The sequence below is a fragment of the Mus caroli genome, unplaced genomic scaffold, assembly GCF_978045245.1.
Source record: "Mus caroli unplaced genomic scaffold, Mus_caroli_1 scaffold_8, whole genome shotgun sequence".
Lineage (NCBI taxonomy): Eukaryota > Metazoa > Chordata > Mammalia > Rodentia > Muridae > Mus > Mus caroli.
This window is the reverse complement of record NW_028227263.1, coordinates 108124759-108141203: the sequence shown is the minus strand read 5'-3', so window position 1 is coordinate 108141203 and position 16445 is coordinate 108124759. Positions and strand designations below refer to the sequence as shown.

Genomic DNA, 16445 nt, shown 5'->3' with positions numbered 1-16445 from the left:
AAAATATCAGCATCATAAGAAGAAAGGCAACTCACTTTGTTGACAGCAAATAATTTCCCCAGACTCTGGAAGAATCAGAATTGTACAGTGTAATTTCAGGAAATGTCATCCAAAGTCAGTCAGAAAAGCAATGACAAACGCTTCTGAGGGAATGCACAGGAAGCTATGACATGTTGGTGGTGATGTGAAGTATTCCAGCCTGTTTGGATGTCAATTTGTAGGGGTCTCCAAAAGCCAAAACTTGGCCTACCCAATGGTTATTGTATACCATTCCAAAGAACTCAACATATTGGATAGATTCTTCTGCATCAGTGCATCCATTTCTGTAATAAATTGCAAAAAAAAAAAAAAAAAAAAAAAAGCTTGGTGTTCAAAAGCCTCATCATGGGTGAGGAAAACATGTTGGACATAGATAAAGATGTATTTTCAGCCATAAAGAAAATGAAATTATGTTATTTACACAAATCTGCATTCAGCCTGGGCCAGGTGAGATGTTTCAGCATACACAACCGCATATTGTTCTTGGAGAGTCCCCAGTCTGAGTTACTAGCACTCTCATGGTGCCTTTCAACTTCCCTCAATTCCTGAACCAGAGTTCTGACACCATTATCTTCTCTTTGTTGGATATACACACACATGTTGCCAAAGAATATATACAGAGGAGACACACACTTTAAAATAAATTATTTCCAGACATGGATAAAACTTGAGACAAATACATTTATCCAATTCAATCCAATTCAGAAACATAGTCATCCTGATAAAGTTTTTCTCGTGTATGAGTGCTAGGTTTTATATACATGAAAGCCGGTATTTCATCTCACAAAATAGCAAGAAGTGTTCTGTTACAGAATAATGAGTAAGATCTGGGGTGAGAGGAACTGGTAGCACCTGTAGTGTCTTCAGGTTATAGTATAACTTTTAGAGAACAAACCATGTTCAGTGACTAGTACAATGAAAACAAGCTCACGGAGAATAATTTTATTACCACTATAGCTATTAATGAATTGCTTTAATATTAAATATTATCAGAGTTTTATATCATATATTTATATAACCTATATCGCTTGAGCAACCTAGATTTTTAAAAATCAAAGTCATGAGAATAAAAAAAATCCTCTATATACCAAGAATTAAAGGATTGACTTAAATTTCTCCAGTGAAATATTTACAATTATGATAGAAAATTTGCCTCTCAATTTCTATAAACAAATATTTACATAACACAGATGTACCCATGTCACTACTACACATTCATATAATACTCAGGTATGCGTACATATGTATCAGTGTCTATATTTATCCTTGTCCACACTGAAAGGTCTGGGCAGCTCTTACATTGCATAGCCATAGTATCGGGAAATTTCCATATCTTTCTCCCTCTGGAGAAAAAGCTGCAGTTTCCCAGGAGAGGTGTACTTGGCAGCATTCTCTCGCTCCTGTTGAGCCCTCCTCTTCATGGCCTCCCTCTCTGGCCTCTGCTCTTTTGTGATGAGCTGTGAGACAACTGGTCCAAGAATGTCAACTTTTCTCCATGGAATGGGTTGGCGGCTGAAGTCTTGCAACAGATATTGAGTTTGAGGTTCAAGAGGTGGTGGCACCTTGTTCTTGGCAGCAGAAAGAGGCTCCCTCTGGAGGGAAGTCTGAGATGATTCTCTATAGGATGTAGGCCTCAAAGTGCCTGATTGAGGCACAGTGCTACTGTGGGTGATGTTGGTTACATTAGATTGTGTGGCACTGGAAGAAATTGGCATAGCTGGCTTGGCAGAAGCCATCAAAGATTTGCTGATAGAAGGTGGTTGGGATGGCTTTAGTGTGGTAAGCTGAGCCGAGTGAAAATGACACCTCTCAGAGTAAGCTGTAGTGGGCCTGTATGAAGCCAGATCGAGGGGCTTTCTGGAAACAGGTCTGGCTTGAGGCTGTTCCTGGGTTGGGAAAGGCAGAGGTACTAACCTGACCTTCCCAGCTGGGGGCAGCTCATACTGAGACTGAGATGGACACTCCATGAGAGCCCTGCTCTCTGCTCTCTGAACCTTGCCTGGAGTTTTGTCAGGGCCCTGGCACTCATTTGGCATATCTTGTAGTACTGTTGTTCCTGGGCCTGGCCCAGGATATTTGATGCTGCTAAAAGTTCCCAGAGCCTGGGAAGAAGTGGTCGCAGGTTTCTTCTCACTCTTCTTCCCCAGAGGGTAGAAGACCTGCACAGACTCCAGCATGTGCGTGCCAAGGTGGGTTCTAGGCTTTTTAAAGCTGTTGTGGCTGAGCTCAGGTAGATCCCTCTTTATCTTGGTCTTCAGGATGGTGGGCTTCTCTTCAGCTTTGACTCTGTGCCTTGACTTCTTGAGCTCCTCTGTTTTCTTGGAATTATTTTCTCTGGTCCATGTGGTCTTGTCTTGCCCTTTTCCCCTAGCTCTGCTGGGCCTGATGGGTGACATTTTGGGAGCTTTGCCCTCCAAGTCCTTTGCCATGTTGTCAATAGCCTTGTCACTGACCCCGAAACTGGCCATAGCCCCTTCTTCCTCTACTAGATCCCACTTTGGGATTTTAGCCTGAGGAGCTCCATCAATCAACTCAGAGGCTTCATGGTCTTTCTTTCTCACATGATCAGAGGACCCAATGGTGACTCTGGAGTTTTCTTGGGTCTGATCCCTCCAGATGACTGTGGAGTCTTTGGATTGAGTTGCTGTTGTATCTTGGTATTGATCTAAACTGGTGAGGAAGTTGAAGAATTGGGGAAGGTGACTATCTGTCACCAATGTAGTGATATCTGCAAAGTCAATAGTGGACACCATCAAACTGTCCAGTGTTCCTATCTCTTCCAGACCCAGGGGGATGCCTCCTAAGCTGGCACTGTCGGAAGCAGATTTCTGTCTTAGGCTCCCAGTGTCAGTGCAGTGCAGAGGCTGCTGCATGTCAGGGTGTGATAAAGGGAGGAATGATGGGTCTTGGTTTTCTTTAGTTCCCTCATAGGCATCCCGAGTCATCAAATGCTCAACTTCCATCTCATGCATGTTTTTAATCTCTGTTTGTTCTGAGCTTGGAGCTGGAGACAAGGCAAGGAATTCTGAATGGCTAGGGATAGGTGTTGTTAATGGCCCGTCCCCATCAACAGATGCTGTCTTCCTCTGGGAAACCGGAGTGCAAGTGAGGTAGAATTCTGGACTCTTCATCAGACAATGTGTTTGGCCTGAAGGTGACAATCCCAGGGATGTATCCAGTTCCACCACTGCAAAAGAGTCAAGGAAGAAGTCAGTACACAGTAAATATGATTTTCTCCTTTTATAGCACTACAGGAAAATTGGTATCAGTATAGTGGGGTATTCCTGTGACAATATGACCTTGTTTGTGGAAAGACATTGGAACTTTGGGCTAAAAGATCCATTTGGTGTTAAGAGCTCTGTGGGATGTTATGTGGGAGCTTGGAAGACATTGTTGAGAACAATGCAGATGATGGAGGCCTGACTTGTGAAATTTCAGTTTTGATTAGCTGGGGCTGAAGAATCAGCTGTGATTAACAAGATACCAGAACCGCTCAAGTGAATCTTTGTGTTACTGGGAGTATTGATGCTGGTTATCTGGAGCTAAGAAGTTATCGGTGATTAAAAGGAGACCAACATTGTTGAGGTGAAATCTTCTAGGAAGACAGCCAAGGTTTTACCTTGTGTTGTAGCTGGACTTGGTAATGTGTAAAAGTCACCCAGGTGTTACTGGTGTTGAAGGCATTAAGGGGTCATGAAGAGCATCTGAGGCTACAGAAGGCCATTGGTGAAGGTGCAGCCTCAGTTACAATTAATGGCCAAGGACTGAAGAAATCATGCAAAGGAATTGAAGTTTGCCACCATGAAGAGAGCCTATGAGAAGCTATTGATGAGGACTAGTTGCAGTGGAAGACAGCAATACCAGTACCATGAGATGACCACCAAAAACAGCCATAGCAGTGGAATACAGGCATCTGGATCCTAGAAAATAAGGTGTGTGCTAAAATGAGCAGAGCTTGAGGAGTGTCCCAAGTCCTTGGAGGAGCCCAAGAAGATCATGAATGGATTCCAGACATCGGATGGTTAGAGTTTGTTTTTGTTTTTGCTTTTTGACTGTGCCCTGATATTTTTCCTGCTTAAAGGTAGAAAGTGTTTAAATGGAGCCCACAGTTAAGAGACTTTGGATTTTTAAAAAGACTTTGAATTTTAAAAGTTATTCGATATTTTAAAAGGATTGAACTTTTAAAATGTAAAGACTGTGGAACTTTTAAAGTTATTTGGATCTTGGAGAGGAATAAGAAAGTAAGGGTTGAAACTTAATAGTGATATTTGTGTGTCAAGTTGACAAGGGGTCAGTTGTACTGGCTGTTTTTTTGTGTCAACTTGACACAGGCTGGAGTTATCACAGAGAAGGGAGCTTGAGTTGTGGAAGTGCCTCCATGAAATCCAACTGTCGGGCATTTTCTTAGCTGATGATCAAAGGGGGAGGGCCCATTGTGGGTGGTGCCATCCCTGGGCTGGTAGTCTTGAGTCCTATAAGGGAGCAAACTGAGCAAGACATTAAGAAAAATCCCTCCATGGCCTTAGCATTGGCTGCTGTATCCTGACCTGCTTGAGTTCCAGTCTTGATCTCCTTTGGTGATGAACAGTAATTTGGCCTCTGCACGATGGGAAAGCCATTCCTATGAGCCGTCTGCTACGTTTGCAGAAAGATGGTGACTGCTCTGTTGTTTCTGGTATCCATGCCATGTCAAGTTTTCTCATATGATTTTGTGTTCCTTTGAGTTTGTGTGATGTGTGGATGCATAGCCAACATGGTAAGGTTACAGAATTCCTTGGCCTGTAGTCCTTACTTCCCTTCCCCTTTGTATAAAAAGATACATTACATTACCTCTCATTTCCTTGGTGCTGTACTATTAGGTGGGTTATCTGGTCAATAATTTCTGAGAACTTGTCTCTGTGAACTTGTGCCAACAGCATTACACACATACCTCAGAAGCCTGGATGTTTACATGGGTTTAGATATCCAAATCCAGTCCAGGCAAGAATTTCAACAACAGAGGCTTTCCTCCAGCCCCATGTTTCACAAGCTTCTTACAAATGGCATGAAAATTGATTTAAGAAACTGAAATCCTTGGGCTTGAGCTGTGTCTCAATATTAGAGAACATGTCTACATGATCTTATAATCTTCATCATGGGTCTCCTCTGAAGTACACTGCAAAAGAAAAAAAAAAGAAGTTGCAGAATGGCAATTTTAGCAGTGGTACGTGTACTGCACCTAACTCACTATATTATTTTAAGTGGAAGAGAATTCCAGGATAAGTCGTTGGAATCTGGGAAAAATATGTTCTGTGTTAATCTTCAGAAAAATTTTGACTTATGGATGATCCTGTCACACACACACACACACACACACACAATTCTTTGGTATCTACTATAGCTCTGAGAAACATACCAGGAAAGAGTTGATTACAGTGTAGTTGAGGCATGAGACTGATCACATTGAGCAGTGATGTATGAGTGTGGTGTGCTCTGTGGGCATCACTTAACTTAGTATGGATACTACTCATTATGCCTTGCACTCTCTCTCATGATAAAAGTCTGAAGGTGGGGATGGAAAGCCACAGCTGTACTTAACCTGGAAGGACCCACATTCTCCCTTGTGTGGGACATCCGTTACTATAAGGTGGAGCACAGATCCCACTCCTTCCCCTCCTGGCTCTATACTTACTAGGAAGACTGTTGTACAGTGTGGTTTTAGAAAATGTGCAATACATGGTGGCAGAGGTAGAGAAAGGTGTTTGGACATTTCTTTAGCACCATCGCCATCTCTGGTGATGGGGCAGAGGCATGACTCTCAGGGTAAGAAGCAGAACCTTGGTCCTGAAGACATTTACTAAGTTCTGCAGCTATCAGAGGTCCCAGGCTGTTGTGCTCATAGTAATATATCTGGCTACCCTCCTGGTATGAATGTACCAGGCTATATTCTTGATTCAGCACCACAGGTAGTGTGGCCTGGATAAAGCTAGCAGACAGTGTTGGATAGAAAGTGCTGTGGCATTTAATCTAAAATGTTATCACATTGGACTGATGTAGATAAGGACATTGTGGTGTCCAGGAAACATTGAATTCCTAGAGTGTAGTTGCCCTCCTGTCTGTTCTTCCTGTGATATTCCACTCAAGAATGCCTCGACAGGAGAATGTGGAGTTGGAGACCTGGCTCTGGTCACTCAGCATTGTCAGCATAGTCGTGCTATTATGTGTGTTAAGGTAGTCACTGCTCATGAGTGGCTGGAGAGAAGTGCTGGATGCTGATGGCAGGAGCCATGCTGAACTCACAGCTGGGATGGAGACACTGGCATATCTGCACACCATGCCTGAAGGTGTGGAGTTGTTCAGCACAGGCAGAGAGAGCTATAGAGTGCTTTCTGTACCAAAAATTGGTGTGCTTTGGAAATTTTCTGTAGGGAAGGAAGAGGACAGTGGGAAAATGAGATGGATGTTTTCTAGTGTCTTTTGGGGAGCTATCTCCAGGTCCTAATGAATGGGACAGTGATTCTAGACCAGTGTTCCCTCGATCATTTGCAAATGTTCAGACTAATTTTTGGTACTGGACATGATGACACTCACTTGGTATCTGTTCCTCCTGTGTGGGCAATCAGTGCCTAGTTGACTTGGTAACCTTTGCACTAATGTAAACACAGTTCATTTTCACCTGCTTTGTCTTTCTCTCATACCTACTGTGATATGACCTCATATCTGCGTCCTGTAACAAAAGTGTTCAGGGATAGGAGAGCCTGAGACAACTTCTCATGCCCCTAACTTTGCCATGTTCTGTGCATATCTTACTTTATGTAAAGAGACAGGTCTCTCTACTTAGATAAGCCTTGCCTTAGAATCATTAAGACTGGTCTTGGCCTGACTCTGCTTCTAGAATGGTGCTATTATAGATGTCTACCAATGCCACCAGGCTTACATTTCTCTGAGCTTAAAAAGTATGTATCAAGGAATTTCATAAGTGAATTCACGGTTTCTTTGACCCTTCTAAGTCCTCCTGTGCAGCTACTACTCCTTCTATAATTCATGATTTCTTATCATTTAAGTATACCTATTAGACACTTATATGACTTGTTGATAATATTTCAGGGTACTTTTGTGTGTTTATGGCTGACACATTTAGATTTGCTAACATATTACAAATTCAACCCCAAATAAGACTGATTCTTCCTCTGTTACTGTTACTTACCTAGAACTCTTCTGGAGGGGCACCATTGTGAGAATTCCTGGTTCTGTGTCAGTTAGCGTTATACAGAGAACAAGTGACTGTGATGTTGCCAGCCCCAGCTGATATTATCCAACAAAACCTGTGTACACAAGACTTAGCAAACTCTTCACAGATGTGATAGATAGTAGGAACCAGGGAACAGAGGGGGATTGTGTCCTCTCTATATAACATGGAACCAGCACGCAGACAAACCTCAACAGTGTGCTTGCCTAGACAGGACTTGGGACATTGTAATGCCTTGATTCTTTTTTTACTTTAAATCTGTGGTTCTTTGCAATATTTCATCTTTAATTATCTCGGTGTTCCTTTAGGATAATCTCTGAGTTTTGACTTATTTGATATCTCTGTTTTCTAGCCCCTCATCTTTATACTTTGGACTTTTTTGCTCTCTCCAGTTCCTGTGGGTCTGTCTTTTATATAACAGCTTCAAGATTTCTTTCACTGCATTCACTGACTTCACAGATTCCAGTCCCCTCTTAGGTTCTCCCACATTCTCTTTTTAACTAAGATAGGTTGAGTTCTCTACGACATGGTAATCACTCTCTATCTGTATTTTTTATTTTGTTTGTGTCAAGGCAGGGCTACTGTAGCCCAAGGTAGACTTAATCTGATCTTCACTATTTCAACCACTATATACTGTGTTCATTGATGAAGCTGTTTATAGTACTCACATGAAATACGAACATAGGTGTGCCACCATACCTGTGTGAAAGATACATTTAAAAAAAACACTGAATTTGAACAGTAACAGGGAAGCAGTAGTGGAGGGAGACCATCAAAATCATGTTATGGATTGCTAGATTCTTCACACCTTGTTCTACTTTATGTTTCTGTTAAATTTAACACCATCAATAATTACCTGAAATTTTTTCCTGTTTCCTTACCTCTTGAGAAACAACTAGACTATGCTTGGAGCATACACTCTAATCTCCCTGAAGCAGATGAAGAAACAGATGAGAGAAAACAGTCTGTACAAAATCATATTCTTATTAAAACCAAAGCTAAATGTGCCATTCAACTTGAGATATCTGTATCTCTAGTACCCATAGCCTTCTGAGGATTTAAATTTATACTAAAGATAAAGAAAGGTATGATAAACATTTTAAAGCTTCATTCCTTACCTGACATTATCAGGGCAAGGGTGGGAGGGAATAGCAGTAATCCACAATGGAGCAGGATAAATGGTTGTCCTTGACTGATCTTCTCACCAAACTGGCCCCTCTGTCCACTAGCAGACAGTGTTCACTGGTCATAGGTTGCATGTGATCCAATTTGTTTACAGGAAGCTCCATGGGAACCCCGAGATTCTACCAGATGCTGGTAGGGTAGGAGAGAAAATGATGTCATAAACCAGGGAGTAGCCAATGAGAAGGTAAGATTCTGAGGTAAAAGACAAGATAGGGTAGAAGCTATGAAGGCTGAGGTGTTAGCTGGTTAAAGGAAGTAATATTTTGTCAAAGCTGTTCCTCTTCCTATGACATTTTACCCTAAAGGATCATGGCAATGTTTTTATAAAGTTCATTACTAAAGATATCCTGGACACAGGTCTCTTGCATGCCCAAAGAAACCAGAGCTGTCAGCCCAGACTACAATATCCAGCAAAGCTCTCAGTCAATGTAGACAGAGAAACCAAGATATTCCATGACAAAACCAGATTTAAATGCGTTTCCACTAACCCAGCCCTGCAGATGATACCAGAAAGAAAAATCCAATGCAATGAGGTTAGTTAAACTCAAGAAAACACAAGAAATAAATAATTTCACACCATTAAAACCAATAGAAGACAAAACCACACACATGCACATGCACTCACATACACACTCAATCACGATCAATATCAATATAACAGGAATTAAAATTCATTGGTCATTAATATCTCTCAACACCAAGGGACTCAATTTCCCAACACACAGGCTAATAGAATAATTACATGATTTCATAAAAAGAATCTATCATTCTATTGTATATAAGAGACATCTCACCAACAAAGATGATCATTATCTCAGGATAAAGGGCTAGGAAAAGCTTTTCCAAGGAAAGAGACCCAAGAAATAACCTGGAGTAGCCATTCTAATACCTAACTACATAGACTTTCAACTGAAAGCAATCAAAAGAGACAGGGAAGAACACTTCATATTCATCAAAGGAAAAATCTACCATGAGGTCATCTTAATTCTGAACATCTATGCCCCAAAAGCAATTGCACCAACATTCATAAGGAAACATTACTAAAGCTTAAATTACACATTAAACCACACACATTAATAGTGGAGGACCACAACACCATACTCTTACCAATGGACACGTCAACAAGACAGAAAATAAACAGAGAAATAGTGAAACTTACAGAATTATGATTCAAATAGACCTAACAAGTATCTATTATATACTTTATCCTAACACAAAAGAATGCACCTTCTCAGCACCTCATGGAGCATTTCTCCAAAATTAACCACATAATTGGTCACAAAGCAAATGTCAACAGATACAAGAAGACTGAAATAACCCCATGCATCTTATCAGATCACCATGGATTAACGCTGTGGACTTCAACAATAACAGACATCTCACAAATTCATGAAAAAATCCCTTTAGGCCTATGATCTCTGAGAAAGGATTAATAGTAGAAAAGAAAGGATTTGGAGGAAGTGAACTTGTTTAGAAATGGTTCTTTGGAGCAAGTCCCATCTCTGTTGTCTGTAAATCAGCAGTTCAGTACACAGGTCAGCAGCACAGCTTGATCCACTTGTAAACACTTCATGGCTATAACAGAAATCCAATTCAGTAGTTTTGGGATAGCAAACATGAATCAATAAGGGTAGCACAACCTAACAGAGATAACCAGGCCTCTCAGCCTCAGCACAAGGCAGCAGGAGGGACCAGCAAGAACTCCAGAAGAAGTTTGCCTCTCTCAGAGAATCACAGATCTGCAAAGACTTGAGACCAACAAGCATTCCACAACTAGCTCTATATGCAAAACTAGCTCAGCCCCAATAACTGTCCATCTAGTTCTTTTTATACACCCCCTAAATTTCATGTGTCCTCCATGCGATAAAGGTTTGTCTATCTTGTTTTTTTTTTTTTTTTTAAGAACCAGCTCTTGGTTCTGTTGATTCACATCATGTGAGCCTGTCTTACTATCACTTGACATCACTGCCAATCAGCCCAAGTCCACAGAAGTGGCAAGAAACTGCACCACATAACCAGAAGTTTTTTGATATGTTCCTGTCTATGGAGTCCCAACAAGTAGAGCGTAACTAGTCAGTGCAGGGTGGACCAATATATGCCTCCTACTAGCGAAGAATCCTTGATCACGTGTCCTTTCATGTTCTTGCTTTAGCAGAACATCATTTTTCCTGTACCTGCTTCAATGAAACTTTGCTTCACAAGTCTGTCTTAGCCTTTCACCTGTGTCCACTTCACAAAAAACTCACTCCTTCATGTTTGCCCCAAGAAAACACCATCAAATACAACTGTGTTTCCAAAGAACCCTTAAGTTTCTACTCCAGGACACTATGAAGACAGTCCTAAGAGGAAAGTTCACAGCACTAAGTGCCTTCATAAAGAAATTGGGACTTCTCAAACTAGCAAAAGTAAATAGGATGACTCTAGACAAAATAGAAAGAAAACACACCCAAGAGGAATAGATATCAGAAAATAATCAGTATCAGTGCTGAAATAAATCATTTAGAAACACACAGAATAATGAATTGAATCAACAAAAGCAAGAGCTGGTTCTTATAAAAAATCAACAAGATAGACAAACCTTTATCCAAACTAACAATCAGACAGTACACAAATTAACAAAATCACAAATGAAAAAAAAAGGAGACATAACAACAGACACTGAGGAAGTTCAAAAGTCGGTGTCTTAATTTATAAGCTTATACTCCACAAAATTGGAATATCTAAATAAAATGGATGCTGTTCTAGACAGATTCCAACTACCAAAGCTAAATTAAGATCAGGTAACCTATCTGAATAGTCCTATCATCTCTAAGGAAGTAGAAGCAGTCATTAAATGTCTACCAACAAAAAAAAAAATCCCTTAGACAGATGGTTTTAGTGCAAAATTTTACCAGTCTTTTGAATAAGCACTAAGGAAATGTTCCTCACACTATTTCACAAAATAGAAACAGAAGAAACACTGCCAAACTCATTCTAAATGCCACAACTACCTTGCCAACTAAAACACACAAAGACTCACTGAAGAGAATTTCAGGCCAATTTCCCATATGAATATTGATGCAAAAGTACTCAATAAAATATTTGCAACCTGAATCCAAGAAGACAGCATCCACCATGATCACACAGGTTTCCTTCCAGTGATGCAGTGATGATTAAATAAACAATAATCCATCAATATAATCCACCATATAAACAAACTGGAAAAAAAAAAAAAACAAGTGTTCATCTCTCTCAGTGCCCAAAATGTGTTTGACAGTCCCCAAACCTCCTTTGTGATAAAAGTTTCAGAGAAATTAAGGGTAAAGGCAACATACTGCCATGTAGTAAAGGCAGTTTACAGTAAGTCAATAGCCAACCTCAAACTAAATGGAGAGAAACACAATATAATTCCACTAAAATCAGGAAGAAGACAAAGCTGTGCACTTCCTTCATATCTATTCTACATCATAATTGAAGTGGTAACTGGAGCAATAAGATACTGAAAGAGATCAAGAGGATCCAAACTGGATTCCAAATGAAGAATTCAAAGTCTTGTTATTTGGATATGATACAATAGTACAGACCTTGAAAAGATAATATTCAATATGATATGGAAAAACAAATCCCAGACTAGCTAAAACAATTTTGTAAAATAAAAGAACATCTAAAAGTATCACAACCCCTGATTTCAAGCTATGCCACAGAGCTATAGTAATAAAAAAGAAAACTTCATGTTATTGGTATAGAAACAGACAGATTGATCAATGCAATCAAATAGAAGACCATAAAATGAATGTACACACCTAAGGACACTTGATTTTTTGACTAAGAAAATGGACGAAAGAAAGGATCGTCAACAAATTGTACCCATCTAACTGGATGTCTGCATAGAGAAGAACACAAATAGACCCATATCTATCACCATGCCCCAAACTAAAGTCCAAGTGGATCAAAAACTTCAACATAAAATGGGATAGACATAACCTGGTAGAAGTGAAATTTAAAAGTAGATTTGAAAGCATTGTACAGGAGACAACTTCCTCAACAGAACACTGAAAGTTCAGGCACTAACATCAACAATTACTAAATTGGACCCTCTTGAAAGTGAACCACACTGTAAGCCAAAAGACACTATCAACAGGACAAAAAGGCAGCCTTCAGAATGGAAAAGGTCCTTTGCCATCTTTATATCCAAGAGAGGACTAATATCCAAAATATATAAACAACTCAAGAAATTAGACACCAACAAGCCAGATAACCCAATGAAAGTTGGATACAGATCTGAACAGAGAACTCTTGATGTGAGAATCTCAAATGGCTGAGAAATACTAAAAAGAAATGTTCATCATCCTTAGCCATCAGGGAAATGCAAGTCAAAACTACTTTAGGGTTCCATCTTCTACCTATCAAAATGGCTAAGATCAATAATACAAGTGACAGCTAATGCAGGAAATGATATGGAGCAAGGGAACACTCCCCCACTGCTGATGGGCGTGCAAACTTACACAGTCACTATAGAAATCAATATGGAGGTTTCTCAGAAAGTTGGAAGTTGATTTAACTCAAGGCCCTGCTATGCTCAAAGGATCCCCTATCTGACTACAAAGACACTTGCTCAGCATTGATATCTCTGGGAAAGAAGACTATGGACACATGAAGATGAGAAAAGGAGGGCTCAAGCAGGGCAATGAGGGGAGAGAGTAATGGGAAGGCAACTGGAATCTGGATTCATTTAGAGGGTTATGTAGAAACCTAGTGCAGTGGAATTTCCCCAGAATCCATGAGAGTGATCCTAGAAAATCTCTTATTTTCAAATCTTCATAGTGGGTATGGAGCTGAAACTGTTCATCTTCTGCAATCAGGTAAGGCTCCCATCAGTGGTACTAGGACATCAACACAACCACAAAACCTTCAACTAACAGTTTGTCATGCCGGTGCTGGGCTAAGAGAGGCACCAAACTTTTAGGAGTGGCCAACCAATGACTGGTTCAATTTGTGGCCCAAGTCAAGAGAGGGAGTCCACATCTGATATTGTGTGGATCCCCAGGAACCAGAGGCGAGTCAGCCAAGAGACTCAAGGCAGAACCAAATAGGACTTGAAATTTTTTCAATGAAATAATTCCTAGTGATACTCTGCCCAGCCCAGTTGTCATCAAAGAAGTATAGTTCAGCAACTGAGCTAACTGGATGCAGAGACCCACAGCCAAACAGAAAGGGATGCCAGGGAAACCCTGAAGAAGATGAGAAGACAGGATTCTAGGACCCAAAAGGGTAGAGGACACCATGAGAACACAACCTACAGAATCAACTAAGCAGAGCTCATCGGTGCTCATAGAGACTGAAGTCACAATCAGGAACCTGCATAGGTCTGAGCTAGTTACTCTGCATATATGTTATGGTTGCATGTGGATGACTACCCACACTCTGTGGTTGACCAGGAACCAGAGGTTCGTCAGCTGAGAGACCCAGGATAAACCAAATATGACTGGAATTGTTGTGTGCTCTTATGAGACCCACCCCCAACAGCAGGAGTAGGGGGTAACCCTGACTTTGTTGTATGTGCTTGGGATTCTTTTCCTCTTACTTTTCCTCTTACCTTGTCCAGGCTTGACATGGCTGCAAATAGTTTTATTATAAATTGTTATGGCATTGTTTATTGATGCCTATCTCTGTGAGACCTGCTATGTAGTTGTTGTTGTTGTTGTTGTTGACAGTAAATGGAAGAGGAGTTGACTAGGAGAGGGGGAATGTAGAAGGGTAACTGGGAGAATTGGAGGTATGGGAACCTGTAGTCCAGATTTAATGTATGTAAAGAACAAAATAATTAAAAACAAAAAGTTGTCTGGTAGAATTTTTGGGTCCATTATGTATACTATCATATCACCTGCATATAGTGATATCTTTATTTCTTCTTTATAAATTTGTACCCCCTTGATCTCCTTTTGGTGTCAATTGTTCTAGCTAACACTTTGAGTACTATATTGAATAGTTATGGGGAGAGTGGGCATACTTGTCTTGTCCCTGACTGCAGTGGGATTGCTTCAAGTATGTCTCCATTTAATTTGATATTGGCTGTTGTTTTGCAGTAAATTGCTTAAATTACGTTTAGGTATGGGCCTTGAATTCCTGATCTCTCCAATACTTTTAACATGAAGAAGAGGTTTTGTATTTTGTCAAATGCCTTTTCTGCATGTAAGGAGATGATCATGTGATTTTTTTCTTTGAGTTGTTTATATAGTGGATTATGTTAATTAATCTCAATTAATCTGGACCCCTGAGATCTCTCAAACACTGAACCACCAAATAGACAGCATACACCAGCTGATATGAGGCCCCCAACTCACATACAGTGGAGGTCTTCCAGGTCTGTGTTCATTAAGAGATGATGCACCTAACCCTCAAGAGACTGGAAGCCCCAGGCAGTTTATAGGTTAGGTGGGGTTGGGAGTGGGGGCATCCACATGGAGATGGGGTGGGTGGGGAGGAGATATAGGATGTGGAACAGTTCTCAGGTGGATGGGGGTCTGGGGAATGGAATACAGAGTGTGAAACATAAATTAAAAATCAAATTAAATTTAAAAGAAAAGAAAAAGAGAAAAATGAAAGGACATGACTCTACCTAGGAATGATGGAAGAGATAAAAGAGAACGTATACAGAGGCAAGGACCTTTGGGAGTGTCCAGATGAGCATTCATGACCATGAGCTCAGCCACATAAGAAGAGGTAGGAGAGGAAATGGAAGAAACATATCAAGAAGAAAGGAGATGAAAAGGGCCAAATAACCAAGATTCATTTCTATTTTGGTGTTTCGTTCAATAATATATTAATCTTACAACCAAATTTTTAGTTGTATAAAGATATTTGTATGGGTTATGCAAGCTGCAAAGATCAGTTAAGGATAAATTCTTTCTTATTTGAGCAGGTAAAAGACAACTGTCTTTTTTATGAATTAGTTCAATCAACAACAACTGTAAAACATCTTCATTCATGTCTGTTTGGTCTTTTTGAAGTCTTTCCTGCCTGTTGCCAAAATCTTCAGGAGATGTGCCCCTATCATATTTGATCCATATTAGTGTGGAAGGAGTCTGAAGCCATTTCTCCTTTCCTGTTAAACAAATACAAAGCCCCTCTCCCAAATAGCTCATCGTTTTCTGGTATCCCGACATGGATTGGTGCAATTTAGCAGTCTCATTTTTCTTAGGGCCTGCTCTACTCTGACCTTTCTCCCAAAGTAATAGTAATGTTATAAATACCACCAAACTTATAACCACCTTCATTTTGATAATTTAAACAACTCAAAACAATTAAAACAATTTCAAACAATTGTTACTATTTCTTTCTCTTTATCTCCTTGCCTTTGTTTTCTACATTAGAAACCAAAGGCCAGCCGGACATGGTGGCTCACGCCTTTAATCCCAGCACTCGGGAGGCAGAGGCAGGCGGATTTCTGAGTTCGAGGCCAGCCTGGTCTACAAAGTGAGTTCCAGGACAGCCAGAGCTATACAGAGAAACACTGTCTCGAAAAAAAAAAAAAAAAAAAGAAACCAAAGGCCTGGATTTCTTTATTCTTCCATATATATTCAAAAAACTTAAACAATTAGCATTATTTCTCCCTGTATCCTTAAAACAATGTGGTTTTTCTTTATTTCTCCCTTCTATGGAGATTAATATTGCTTTAATTTTGATTTTTTTTAATTTTTAATATTTTTATTACATATTTTCCTCAGTTACATTTCCAATGCTATCCCAAAAGTCCCCCATAGCGCCCCCCACTTCCCTACCCACCCATTCCCATTCTTTTGGCCCTGGCATACCCCTATATTGGGGCATATAAAGTTTGCAAGTCCAATGGGCCTCTCTTTCCAGTGATGGCCGACTAGGCCATCTTTCGATACATATGCAGCTAGAGACAAGAGCTCCGGGGTTCTGGTTAGTACATCCTGTTGTTCCAACAATAGGGTTGCAGATCCCTTTAGCTCCTTGGGTACTTTCTCTAGCTTCTCCATTGGGAGCC

The 16445-nt window shown here is 40.3% G+C and overlaps 1 protein-coding gene and 1 pseudogene across 2 annotated transcripts; both read right to left on the bottom strand.

Annotated features, from left to right (window-relative positions):
- Nucleotides 1-16445, bottom strand: part of LOC147003313 (uncharacterized) — a 169623-nt pseudogene that overhangs the window by 45930 nt on the left and 107248 nt on the right.
- LOC147003318 (uncharacterized protein C2orf78 homolog) lies at nucleotides 1335-6280 on the bottom strand. 2 transcript variants are annotated; one of them, XM_085840936.1, is made up of 2 exons: nucleotides 6261-6280; nucleotides 1335-3226 (listed from the first exon to the last, which is right to left on the bottom strand). In XM_085840936.1, the coding sequence occupies exons 1-2, from the start codon at nucleotides 6262-6264 to the stop codon at nucleotides 1335-1337; spliced, it is 1896 nt and encodes a 631-aa protein (XP_085697062.1). In that variant the 5' UTR covers nucleotides 6265-6280. The 2 variants fall into 2 exon arrangements, with proteins under 2 accessions (XP_085697062.1, XP_085697061.1); XM_085840935.1 differs by lacking the exon at nucleotides 6261-6280 and adding an exon at nucleotides 4970-5047.